This window comes from Candoia aspera, chromosome 1, assembly GCF_035149785.1.
Source record: "Candoia aspera isolate rCanAsp1 chromosome 1, rCanAsp1.hap2, whole genome shotgun sequence".
Lineage (NCBI taxonomy): Eukaryota > Metazoa > Chordata > Lepidosauria > Squamata > Boidae > Candoia > Candoia aspera.
In genome coordinates, this window is record NC_086153.1 from 203744001 (window position 1) to 203757748 (window position 13748).

The window sequence follows — 13748 nt, forward strand, 5'->3', positions numbered from 1 at the left end:
CTAAGACACCCTGCTGTGATGTAACATAATCTCTCAGGAAAGCAGCTTTGAGAGCCGTGGTGGAATTGCGTTTGGAGTGTGGGATTCAGGCTGGAGACACTCAGCCTTAAATCCTCAGCTCTGAAGGCCATTGGGTGGACTTAAATTGGCCACTGTTTCCCAGCCAAACCTACTTCCTTCTTGTTGGAGGCATGGCAGGATATAAGTATGCAAAAAATAAAATACCAACCAGAACAAATAATGAAGCACAGCCCGTTTGCTCTTGGTACTGATAATCACATCTCTGGATGCTCTGCGTTTGAGATTGTTGCAGGACATTGCCTGCTGGGTCTTTATATTCTATATAAACACATACCCTGTATATATACACACCCTGTAATCCTTTGTAACTTTTTTTTTGCATTCTTTCCTGAAAACTTCCAAGTCAGGTATGTTAATAGTCAAAATTAACTTGTACCAGTGATAACTTGACCGCTGATGTCATATAAAACATTTGTTCATTACTGTAGCGAAATGGGATCAGCTTTTCCAGCGAGGCTGTAAAGTGATTCCCCAAAGAATGCTTGGGGTCTTTGTGCAGGATGGATGAAGAGGACCCCTCTTGCCCTTTGAAAAGATGTGGTGTGTTTATTCCACAGGCTACTGAACGGTCTGCCAAGCCTGAAAGAACAGTTGTGGTCTGTGGTATCCCAGATGGCCTTCTAAGTGAGGACATAATGGCTGACATCCTAATGATTAATTTTCAGAAGAGAAAGCATAATGGTGGAGATGTGGAGAATATAGACTACCCTATATCAACAAAAGGAGTGGCATATATAACATTTGAGGATAAACAAGGTGATGGGGAATAGCATGTTTGATCATTAACCATAAAGCAGAATTCATGTTTTTCGACTCCTGCATTCTGGGATACCTTCTTATGCCTTGAAATCTCTCTCTCTGGGATTTACCATCACTGGTTGGACATAAATGCAAACAGGCTGAAGAGAGAGAGAGAAAGACAGTATTTGTGTGGGGTTTGAAAGTATTTGCACAAGACTAAAAAGTATCAGCTGCCTGGCAGATGAAAAATTTGCAGCCAAAACTTGGGGGAGTCAAATTGCTGCCAATTAATCTTGTCAAGAGACAGGCTGTTCTCTCTCCCTTGAACAATCTTGTGCAATCCATACAGTATCAAGATCCAATGTTCAATTGTGGGATGAATCCAAAAGGGAAATTGTGGGGAAAAGGAGGGACATTAATGTGGTATCCCAGCCATCAAAGCATGCATATATCTTCTCTCTCTCTCTCTCTCTCTCTCTGTGGTGTGCTGATGGTGGGGTAGGGGATGGGGGAGGTTAACAAAAGAAAATCTGATTTTTTTCTCAGTTGCAGAGAATGTTCTCAGGAAAGGCAAACTCATTTTAGAGGACAAGAGGCTACATAAGGTTTTTTTCCTCAAAGTATTGCCATATGGAGGAAATGTAAGTTATAACAACTTAGTGTTTAATGGGAGAATCTACCTATACTGACTTTGATGTGGCCATTATGTGATATGTCTGATTAGGTATTGTCAGGAAGTGATTACATTTGCTTTGTCTTACATTCTTGTCAGGATCAGTATGTTTCAGATAGTTTTCCTTTGGCTTTAACTGGTCATAAAAGGAGGGGAATTGGCATATCATCTAATTCAGCTGAGTTTGGAACTTCTGTGGCCAAACATTCCTTTTCAAAAGGCATAATTCCAGAGAGACGTATAGGATCTGTAATGGATTTAATCAAAATCAACCCAGGTGGCTTAAGCAAGCGAGCTATGCTGCTGTAAGCTATGTTGCAGAATTTGCTGAGTATCTGTACACAAGCACAGCCATCAGTTGTTGGTTGAAGTATTGCATATTGATTTCCATGTGTGTGAGATTAAATTAAATTCCATGCATTTGTATTATTTGCAGCTCACATGAGATGTTTTCATTTGAACAAACACACTGATTTAGCTGTGGCTTGTTCAGGATAAAATATTCAAGTGAAAGCAGTGTGAAATAGTTCTGATACAGGAAACAAAATGCATCACATTATTAAGCAGATGCACTTGAATATAAAAAGAAAGCCATTCTGTTAGGCTTTCCCTGAATAAGAATCTCTTTCTTTTTACAATCTATTTCTAGTTTTGGTTACGCTGTTATCCTGGGATGAAAAGAGCATCCTCATTTCAATAGCTGAGTATCTGGGGAGGCAGAGTGATTGAGGATGACATCTTACCATTTATTTGATTTTGTCTGGTTCAGCTGTGATTCTTAAAGGAGAATACCCTGATATGGGATATCTTTCTGAATAACAAGCAGATGCTGCATGTCCAGGCCATATTTGTTTGTCATATCTGTATAGAAGGCTAAGCGTGGTTGTTTGTTTGTTTGTTTTGTCACCGCCCATCTCCTCCCACCAGGGGAACTCTGGGCGGTTTACAACAAAATAATCAATAAAACAATAAATATATAATATAAGTACAATATATAAAAATACACTATCTGCTATAGCAAATATATAAGCTTTAGGAGACATTCAGCCTGCTTGTGTGAGGGCCTCTGGTTGCACCTTCAGAACTTCCTCTCAACATAGAGGAAGGCTGAACAGCTGGGGCCTGCATGCATGCCTTTGTCATCTCCCCACTTTTCCGTCCTCATTGGAGCAGGCTGGACTCTGTAGAGCAGTGTTTCTCAACCGTGGCAACTTTAAGATGTGTGAACTTCAACTTCCAGAATTCCCCAGTAAGGCTCACTGGGGAATTCTGGGAATTGAAGTCCACACATCTTAAAGTCTCCATGGTTGAGAAACACTGCTGTAGAGGGCTATAAACTTAGATTCTGCCAAAAGAACTTAAGAAATGCCTCGTTGGATCAGGGCAGAGGGCCATCTAATCCAACGTTCTATAACATACTGTGGCTGGATGGATGCATTTATGAAGCTTGAACCGGAGGGCAATAGTCCCTTCCATTGTTGCTTCTCAACTACCACTAATCAAGGCATGCTTCCTACCATTCACGGGATACAAATAGCTATCAGTGTTACTAACTGTTGAATGTCTGATCCTCCATTAATCCTTTTAAAACCATCCAGATTCACTGCAATTGCTGGCAGCCAATTCCACAGTATAACAGTATGTGCTGTGTGAAAAAAAAAATTCCTTCTGTTTCTCCTGACTCCCACTGGATTTAGTTTCAATGGATGACCTTGAGTTCTAACATTGTATGTGAGAGAGAAAAACATCTCCCTGGTTGTTGTTTATGCCATGCATCATTTTATATACCACCTCACCATCCTGCTTTCCAAGCTTAACAGAACTGGTCGCCATAGTCTTTCCTTTTGCTGGCCCTGTTTTTTCATCTTTTCTAGTCTTACATGTTTCTTAAGGTGTGGTGATCCAAAGCGTAAACTTTATCTATCTATCTATCTATCTATCTATCTATCTATCTATCTATCTATCTATCTATCTATCAAATTTCTATCACTGCCCATCTCCCCCCAAAAAGGGGAGACTCTGGGCGGTTTACAATATCCCACGTATGGTCTCACTGTAGATTGATATAAGGGAATTACTCTATCAGCAGTTCTATTTTCAGTTCGCTTCCTAATGAGGCCAAGCATGGAATTCTCCTTTTTTACAGTAGCCACAGGTTGGATGGAGATTCTTAATGATTCCTTTACTGATCTCTCAGGTCCCAGTAATGTACAGATGAAGTATTGGGGTGTTTTTTATGCCAGCAAGCATCAGTTTATATTGCTTACATTGAACTACTTTTGCAATTTTGAAGCCTGTTCTCTCATGTGGGAGAGATCCATTGAGAGCTTCCATTTTTAATTTTACTACTCTGAACATTTTGGTATTATCTGCAAACATGTTCCACTCACTGCTCAGCCCTAACTCCAAGTCTTTTATATAAAAGTTAAAAGTCTAGTGATACAATCATAATAGAAAAATGTAGCTCAGTTGGCTGTAAAGAATGAATTGAAGGAACAGGGAGATGGAAGCAGTCAGTTTAAGGAAGCTTGGATGAAGAAATACATACTGTACTGTGTCTGTAACCTAAAATCTTGGTATTGTTTTTCAGTTAAAAATTCTGTTTGTTTTGCAACTTTAGGTTTTCACCTGTGTAACGTGTATCCTCAATTTGTCCAGTTTTGAAGAAAGATGCAACTTAGAAGACCTGGTGCAAGAACTTGAGGGGAATCTCCCCAGTCTGAGCTTTGGGCCGTTGCACACAACTGGGCAAATAACTGTGCAGGGACCATTTCCAGCTATCAAAATTCTCCAGAATAAACTTGTATTGATTCTAAAACATTCCTTTTTAGAACGACCCTTTAAGAGAAAAGAAAGGGTGCCAGATAACAGATCCAGGATGAAGCCAAGAAACCATGGACTACCTTTCAAGTCAGGAGCTGGTGCTGCTGAAAATCCAAGTGAGGAAGGACTAACTATTGCCCCTGATACTGATATATATATTACTATATGAAAAAGTTCAAAAACAAACTCTATCAAAAGAGTCTAGAAAAATGTGGTGTTACCAGTTATGAATCTGTAGATGGTGAGGTTACCACTATCTACCTCTGTAACAGCAGTGCAAAATCAGACTGTTGCCAGTTAGAGCTTGCCAAAAATATAGTTGAAGGTTTGCTGACAGAACTACATTGCTTTCTGCGCAAGGGAAAATTGTTTCAGAAAGGGCTCACCAGGACAGAAAAACAGAACCACGAGCAGGCTTGTGAGGTTGTGAACAACCAGTTACCAAATGTTTTGATTATACCTTATCAAACTCACATAGATATTATAGGTTCCTCTTCAGATATTTATGAGTTTGCACAACAAGTGAATAAAATGGTAGGGAGTTTCCAAAAAGAACTGTGGAGATAGGCAGTTAGTTGGGTTTCCAAGGGTAGGCAGAGATTTTAACCCTCAATACTCGGCATAAGCCTTAAATAATTTTCAACATAGTTCTGTTTGGTCAATGTTTCTTTCTTTCCCCTCCCTGTCAGCCTTTTTTCCTGTGAAGAAATTAGCCCAGTGTTTCTGCACATGTTTAACAGAGCTTTTTGGTGTGGCTAGCTTTCATGGTCCTGCTGTACATAAGAGAAATTACAGCAAAAGATTAACGTCTAGAAACATTTTCTCTTAGTATTTACCATGTTAAATGATTATTTTTTTATTTGTTATTTATTTATGTTATTTATTGTGGAAGTATCTCTGCTGTGTTTGTAGCTTGGTTTCACTGGATTAAAGAAGGGTTTGTAAACCAGCACTCTAAATTCGTTTCTAATTAGATCAAAGAGCTCTTGTCTTTTTTGGTCTAGAAGGCACATTTGGAATTTGTCATGAGGGCTCTTTCAAAATGGCTGCGCGCCTTTTCACAAAATACCTGTTAAGCACCAATCAGAATGTTTCCTGCTCACAGTCTCAAAGCCAATTCAGAAAGAAAGTTTATGGACTCTATTTGGGGATCAAGATGGTGTTCTTGTGAGTAAAGTAATGCAGAAAGCTAGTGATGTGCAGCACACCAGCTCCCTTTTTTATTAATTGTTCACCCTTCAGGTGGGGCAGGGAGACAGATGCGCACAAGGGAAACTCTGCCAGCCCATTGCCACCTGGGTACCATATTGGAGAATGTACCATATCAGAATTAGACTATCGTAAGACTGGTTCTTTTACCCCCGAACTTCTTCTATTGATAGGGCATTTTTGCTAGACAATCATTCACTTGACACAGTAATAGAGGAAAAGAGTCATAAACAAATGACCCAGAATTGGAGATAAGGGGCAATAGTATAATAAAGATGTGTTTAAAGCAGCACTTCTCTTCAACTAAAAATACTTGGGCAGCAGTAGATTAGCCTGAGCTGAAGGTCTCCTATGTTCTTTCATCCTGATCCATGTTGTGTTACTTTATTGTTGTTGAGGTTGTGTTGATTCTTTAATGTTGTATCTTCTGGGTTGATTAGCTTAATACAATAATTGTTTACAGTTCCTATTATATATTGTGAAATCTGCTTTGTGCTGAGGGGCATGGTTGGGGTGAAAGAGCAAGTGAAAGTCTTAAAGGCAAATTCTTGGCTGCTCTTAAAGTATTTGGGGGGCTTTACTTCATCCCCTGTGTGAATCGCTTTTCCAAAGATGGAAGAACTATGGAAGGAGATGATGATGAAAGGTTGTTCAAATGCTGGATTAGTATGCTGTAAGCTGCTCTGGGAAACCACTGTTTTGAAAGTTGGCATACAGTTTTTAAAAATGAAATAACCATCTTGTTCTCTTTGGCAATTAGTAGTTTCCCACTAAATTTGTGACTGATCTGGGAGTTAGGCTCTTGAAATGTTAACTAATGATGAGTGATGGGGATGCATGTGTGAGTTGGCTCCAAGAAGGATTTCATTTGGCTCCAGTTGCAGGCAAATGAAAAATTGCTGGAGTAGAATCTTGTGAGCTCACAGTACATGCTTCAGTTTTCCAAAGGAACAAATGCAAAGAAATAAAATAGGAATATTCTCTGTTGACCTGAGATGTAACTAATGAATACCACATAATCAAAAATTCCAGAACCAAGGAATAAATGGGAGGATTAGTTTGTAGGTAAGCTGATTTTTCAAGAAAAGATTATAATTCCAATTTACCAGCTGCCAGCTTTTATTGCCTTACATCTCCCCATAATAATAGATTTGCTGGTTAATATGCTTGAGAATATCAGTGGAGGAAAAAATTGGAAGAACATGATTGGATCAGCACAGATCTATCAGGGAGTCTATGATTGAAGTAAGTTATGCTAAATCCTCTATTTGTTGACTGGATTCACACACTCCACTGTGTGAATGCAAGCTGTGGATTGTTTAACTATTTAACTATAGTTAATTTACATTTGGTTGGGTCCAAAAATATTGCTAAGCAAAACCAGCCATATTATACTGCAATATATTGTGTAACCTAAGCCACAGGGTAGCACAATTTTAAAATACTCTATCTGATTGTGTAAGCTGTATCTTGAAAAGTTGCTACTATAATGAACAGCTGGTCCATGGAATTTATTGCCAAGAGAATAAAGACACTGTAATAATATGGGCTGTGATGCTCTTTCATTAAGTCTGTGTATCACATTAAACCATAATGTTTGGTTTTGGCTTAATGTGCTAAATGAACTCAACCACATTTAATGGCTTATTTTGGTATGAACTGAGCTATCATAGCTTGTTCAACTAACCATGCTTAAACCAGTAATGATTGCCACATTGTATGAGCCTAGTTGTGAACTTAGTTGCTCATTACATACTGTTGCCCGGATAAGAACACAGTTGTGACTATGTATTTACCAGGAGTTGAACTCAGCTCAAGCTGCGCCTTTGCCTTCTTGTTACTAGAATACTGATTATTCATACCATATTTATTGACCCTAGTTTTCTTATATAAGGTTGATGAAAGACTTTTAGAAGTAAGAAAACTATTACCTAGCAGACAAACACAAGGATTGACTGTGGGATGTTGAAAATGTCATAAAGAGAAAAAACACAAGAGGGAGCCAAATACCAGATAGCTGTATTTCTAGATCATTGTGCAGACCAAAACAAAAACCAATTTGCATTCTCCAATCAGCATCTTACAGCATGTTGTGGAACAGAGATACTGTGTATATAATTAACCTTGCAATGGAGTCTGTGCCATCCAATCACAAAGGTTTCTACAAAGAGACATACATACAAAGCCAAGGTGAATCGCTCACGCCTCCTAAGATTATGATTTTCCTTAGGGCTGCAATGATCCTGATATTCCCAGAATCACTTTGTTGTTTTCTAGTGGTTATCTGATGTTTGCATTTCAACTATGATAGGCCTAATTTTCCTTATATTTATAATAAGGGACCGTTCCAAGCAGTAAATCTTTCTGCTTACATTTAGCTCCTTATCTTAACTCGGGTCTACTAAATCTGCTCACCTAGCAGTTCGAAAACATGCAAATGTGAGTAGATCAATAGGTACCGCTTCGGCGGGAAGGTAACGGCGTTCCGTGAGTCATGCTGGCCACATGACCCGGAAGTGTCTACGGACAACGCCGGCTCTAAGGCTTAGAAACGGAGATGAGCACTGCCCCTTAGAGTCGGACACGACTGGACTTTACGTCAAGGGAAACCTTTACCTTTACCTATTAAATCTGCTATGTTGGGCTTCTTAGGAAACATGCTTAAGATTGTTCTGTTTGTAAGCACTAGATACTTAAGGAACTACATTTACAAAGTCTACACATCCTTGCATTAAATAAGATGGGAGAGTCTGTAAGTCTTGAGGATTGTTTCCTGGTTACATTGAATGCAGAGGATATCACTTTGCGATTAGCTAAAAGTGTTTGGATGATCAGAAGGTGAATATGCTGCAGTTCAATGTTAATCACTACAAAAGGTCATATGAATCCTGAAGCTTAGAGAAAAATCCATATATTCAGGTGCCTATTATCCATAGGTGGAAATTTTTATATTAAAATGAGCAGTCTCTCTGCATGTGACTGAATCCAGTGACAATAATGGTCCATGATCTCAAGTTGCAATCCTGTATATACTGATCTGTGAGAAAGTCTCACTGAATTCAGTGGGATTTACATTAGAGTAGACATATAAGAATTAACCGCCCAGAGTCCCCCATGAGGCGGAGATGGGTGGTGAATACATTTGTAAATAAATAAATAAATAACACCATTAAATATTTGAACAGGAACATGTTTATAATGGTAAAGGTAAAGGTTTCCCTTGACATTAAGTCCAGTCGTGTCCGACTCTAGGGGGCGGTGCTCATCTCCGTTTCAAAGCCGAAGAGCCGGTGTTTGTCCGAAGACACTTCCGTGGTCATGTGGCTGGCATGACTACACGGAACGCCGTTACCTGCCCGCCGAAGCGGTACCTATTAATCTACTCACATTTGCATGTTTTTGAACTGCTAGGTTGGCAGGAGCTGGGCCTAGCAACGGGAGCTCACCCCGTCACGCGGATTCGAACCGCCGACCTTCCGAAGAATCTGCAGGGATGGGATATTTGGAATAGCCTGCTCCTGATGATTGAGAACGACACATGGTTTCCTAATGTCTCTTGGAAATTCTCACAGTGTGAACTAGTGGCCTGGAAAGGATCTGATGGTTGCTCAGAATGATGAAGTTATCTGGGACACCAATATAAGAATTGGTGTCTAGCATCTTTGGCCCAAGTCTAGAGCCGTTTCCCTCACTGCTCTTCTACACAGCAAAGGCAATGACGTAATTGGGCCAACAACACTGATTGTGCTTATAGATTTATATGGTTTTATGAACTGTGCTCCCATCTAAATGTCCTGCTCAGGGTTGTGTGACTCTTCAGTGGTTAGTAAAAGTGGTCTGAATCAAGTGCCTCTCTTCCAGCTGATTTTCTAAAGACCTGTGGCTGGCATACTCTTACTAGTTCAAAATGCAACAGGTTTTGGTTCTCTCTTTTAGGTAGCTTAGCAATGTAATCCAAGCAGTGATTTTAACTGGTAGCAAACAGCCCAATATTGACAAAGCTTTGTTTGGTCAGCTGGCTCTTTCCTGGTTTTGAAAACAAGCCAGGATTGCACTGAGACAGGAAAGTGCTTGTGCGATACAGGTAAAAATTCACACAGATTGACTTAACAAGGATGAGAAAAGTGTCTTGCCCTTTTTAAAAGTGCTTCTCTATGATGATAATACAATTTTGGCTAATAGAAGGAGTAAAGCCTTCACGCTGAATTAAATTAACTTTTAAAAACAGCTGAACAGCCTGCTCTTCCCCTTGTTTAGAGGGTGTGCACTCCTACAACCACTCTAAACTTAGGCATGTTTTAAGCAGATACCACTGGTGGCTGGTTTCTGATAAGGGCATCAGAATTGCTCAGAAAGAATGGATTGCACATTGAATGATGTTACTTCCTCCATTCAGGCAGATTTGTATAAAAATGAGACATTCTGATTAGGTTCTCCCTGGAAGGGCCTTCATTTTTTTTTACATGGGCAGCTCTACAAAGGGGGGTGTATATATTTTTATGGATGGTATATAGCTCTATTGGCAATGGCCAAGATGGACAAATCATACAGCAATAAATGCTGGTAAGAAAGTACCCCATCTCATTCACAAATTGTATAGGAGGGGGCGCTCTTTTTTGTCTTCCATTTGTAACAACTTACGTTTTCCTACCATAAGTTCTTCATACCAGTTCTTCTTGGCTCTCACCAAGCAAAAAGACAACCCACCCCCCAATGACCCTGTCACAGTTGTACAATTGCCTTTGAATTAGCAGTGATCACAGGGGCAACCCATCTGGGCAACAACACCTTTTGTTTGTTCAAGTGGACCCTAGGCTACGAAAGTTTAGCCCATAATACATCATTTCAAGGTGCCATAAGGCTGTTTAAAAGATTGTAAAAAGCCACAGGATGTCTGTGTTAATAGAAGCATGCCTCTTTACTGCAGTATAATGGTCTTTCTTTTGCTCTTTCTCTTCCCTAAAATATATTAAAAATTGATACGATTTGGATGCAGATTAAATAGATTGAACCAAGTCCCATTGGAATCAATGAGACAAGTTAGTCAAGATCTAGAGCAGCCTAGAACACTGGACAAATGGATTTCTCTCTGCATAGGCGGATTTTCTCCTCCTTTCTTCTTCCCTGTGGTTCTTTGCCTTTTAAAGATCTGCTCTGTTGAATTCCTCAGTTTCTGGAAGAGATTTGGAGGATTCATGGGGAGGGAGAATGTTCCTTTTCTCATTTTATAGCAAAAAGCAACTCCAATACTGGAATGAATTTCCTGAATCCCTTTTAGGACAGCCTGCCCCAACCTGGATGCTCTCTAGACTTCAATTCCTAGAATTCTACAGCATAACCATTGCTGAGAATTATGGGATTAGAATTATGAACTTCACACATCTGGAATGTGCTGTAGACCAGGGTTCCTCAACCTTGGCAACTCCAAGCTGTGCAGACTTCAACTCCCAGAATTCGTTGCCAAGGTTGAGGAACCCTGCTGTAGACCCTGGCATTTTATTGGGAACCAACCTAGTTTGGATCTAGTGTTTCTATTAATTCACTGAATGGGGACAATTTTTTCCCTTATGATTCTTAGTTAAAGTTCTTTGTAAGACAAGATACCTTTCACTTCTGACTAATGGACTAACATTTATTCAAACTGATATAGTTCCAGATAAGGACTCATCTCTGTATAAATCAGTTATCAGATTTGTCTGAAGATGACATTCTAACAAGAGAACATTTACATGTTTTTCTGGCCCCCAATGGCCAGGCAGATGCCAGGAGAGTCTTTTAGGGTTCAAGAGAATAAACACAGTCATAGAGCAAACAGCCCAAAACTTAATTGAAATACTATAAATTGCAAAAGAAGGTATACCTAAACATCCTTTCCGCAGACAGACCCCTACTTGTGCCAGCTGGAATGTAGCACCTTTCTGGTTAGGCCTGTGCTGAAGTTCCCATCCCACTCTTAGCTTAAATACATTTTCATGAGGGAGGGAGGGAGGGAGGGAGGGAGGGAGGGTGATCTGATTTAACACCAGGAAATGCCTGCCCAGAACATTCCAGGGGAGATGTCTTTTCTTGATATCTATCAACTCATCCTCCCTGCTGGAGAGTTATACATCTGTTCATTACACTGATAAGGTTGAGATAAATAACATAAGTCTAAGACAGCAGGTGCGGATACATGAAAGTCAATACAAGTTAAGGTTATTGGAGGGTAATCAAAAGAAATACAGACTGTGAAGGCAAGTAAATAATACAGTGTTGGTGATATAGGATAATACGGAGTTTATATAGTTTATCAGGGGAATAGTGGAACAAACCACCATGCCTCCTTGACATTTCTTCTGCATGAACACTACACACATCTGAAAAGCAATAGCTTCAAAATATAAAATCCACAATTGAAAGCACAAATGAGAGCAACAACTTAATTTGTTTACAATCTTGGCACTGTTCCTTCGCATCATCCAGTTCTAGAATGTGATGTGATTGCAATGGACCAGGTACGTTTAGGTCTCAGAGCTCTCTTGGGGCAAAGAAACAGATAATGATGTTTAATGTTGGTCCTTGCAAATGGCAGACAATATAAATCCCCTAGAATGCCAGTAATTAACTGCCCTTTATTCCTTGGTTGAGTGTTATAATACAGCATATTTTATGTTTCATGGCTGGCGGGAAATGCCTCCTGCCAATACCACCAGCTAGCTCTGACTCTCCATATTCTTGATCTTCTCAGATGGACCATAACGTTCTGAAAAGGGCTTGCATTCTGCACACATTTACCTGAACCTGAGTTGAACTCCAACTCAGATTGTGCTATTCAGCATGGCAAGGTCAAGGAGGATAAGGAAACTGGGTGGAGCTTGTATAGCCTTTCCTTCCTACCACCCTCTATGCTTCTGCTTCCCCTGTCTTCCTGCCTGGCATCCCAGGACCATGTTTTCTCTCATGGCTTTAACCCAGTTATTGCTAGATTTAACTTAAATGCCACCCAGATATCTTCCTAACCTACCCCTGTCCTAAATCAGGCATCCAAGGATCATAAAACCCAACTTACTGCCTTTTTCTCCTTTCCTGTTCTGGGATACCAGTTCTATCCACACTGACTCCAGGTTTTGGTCCATATTTTTTGGACACACATGCATAAGTGTTAAAGAGGGTAGGAAAAGGGGCCTCCTCTTTGTGTTTGCAATTCTATAACCTGAACATGGCTGGGGTAGAATTACTTTTCTTCACTATCGACTCTATTAAGCAAACATTTTTGAATTTTGAAAAAGAATATGCTTCTCGGCTTTGAGAATTTGTATGCATTCTTTGTGCATTTATTTAATTCCCTTTTCAGGCTTTCAGAACATAAAACTGGGATCAGTCTGCAGTAGGCATAAGGGGAGTCCAGGCATGTTGTGGGAAATGAAAGTGATGATTGCAACCATTTGGCCTATGGGTGATATACTACAGTACATAAGCACTATAAGAATAAAATTTACCGTGGTTAGTTTATTTTTATTGTATTAGAAGTTGAACGTAACCTGGGAATCCTCCCCCCACCCCCCACCTCCTTTGCTGGCTGTAAATGTAATGGAGATTTCAAATGTCTCCTCTGGCAGTTGAGTTCAAGCTAGATTTAGCAAGTGCGTAATTCAGATCATGCTCTTGGCAACAATTATAATTTTCCTTACTTACAAAAAGTTCATTAGGCTGGACCCAGAGAGTTCTTACTTAGTGAACCACAAAACATGCATACTTGTTAATGAAGTTCATTCTCATAATAGACTTAGAGTGATGTGTGCTGTGAATTCCCCCTCCAAGTGTCAAGCCCCATTGAATGTCAAATGCAACTAGCCTTGCCATTTTGTTGAGAGAGTGCCCGTTCTTACGATCACCATTTGGCCTTTGCAAAATGGGCCGGGAGTGACGGGATAGGCTGGGGAAATGGAAAGATAAAACGGAACCTATCAATTTTCTAGCCCTTTTTAAAAAAAAAAAATTCTGCAATTGTGATTCCTGAACTGTTGGGAAATGAATTTGATAGGGCTGTGATTTGGAGTGGCAGGGCAACATGGAGAGATTTTAATCCCCAGCAGACTCTATCCCAAGAGAGAGTTGGTTTAGAACTCCTTATAAGGAAAAAATAGAGATGGAGAAGCAATCTGTGCTTAGCTGCAACGCTTAATTAATCTCCCCTCACCCCCTCAATCTTTAAATGTTTCACATATTCCACATACCTGAT

General features: G+C 39.9%; 1 protein-coding gene across 1 annotated transcript; it reads left to right on the forward strand.

The window, feature by feature from the left end:
• The first annotated feature begins 428 nt into the window (after positions 1-428).
• Positions 429-5267, forward strand: RBM43 (RNA binding motif protein 43). Its single transcript, XM_063318374.1, is given in 4 exon segments — positions 429-837; positions 1369-1463; positions 4116-4469; positions 4472-5267. Coding segments are annotated over 4 exon segments (1119 nt in total). The 5' UTR covers positions 429-581; the 3' UTR covers positions 4886-5267.
• The last annotated feature ends 8481 nt before the right edge of the window (positions 5268-13748 follow it).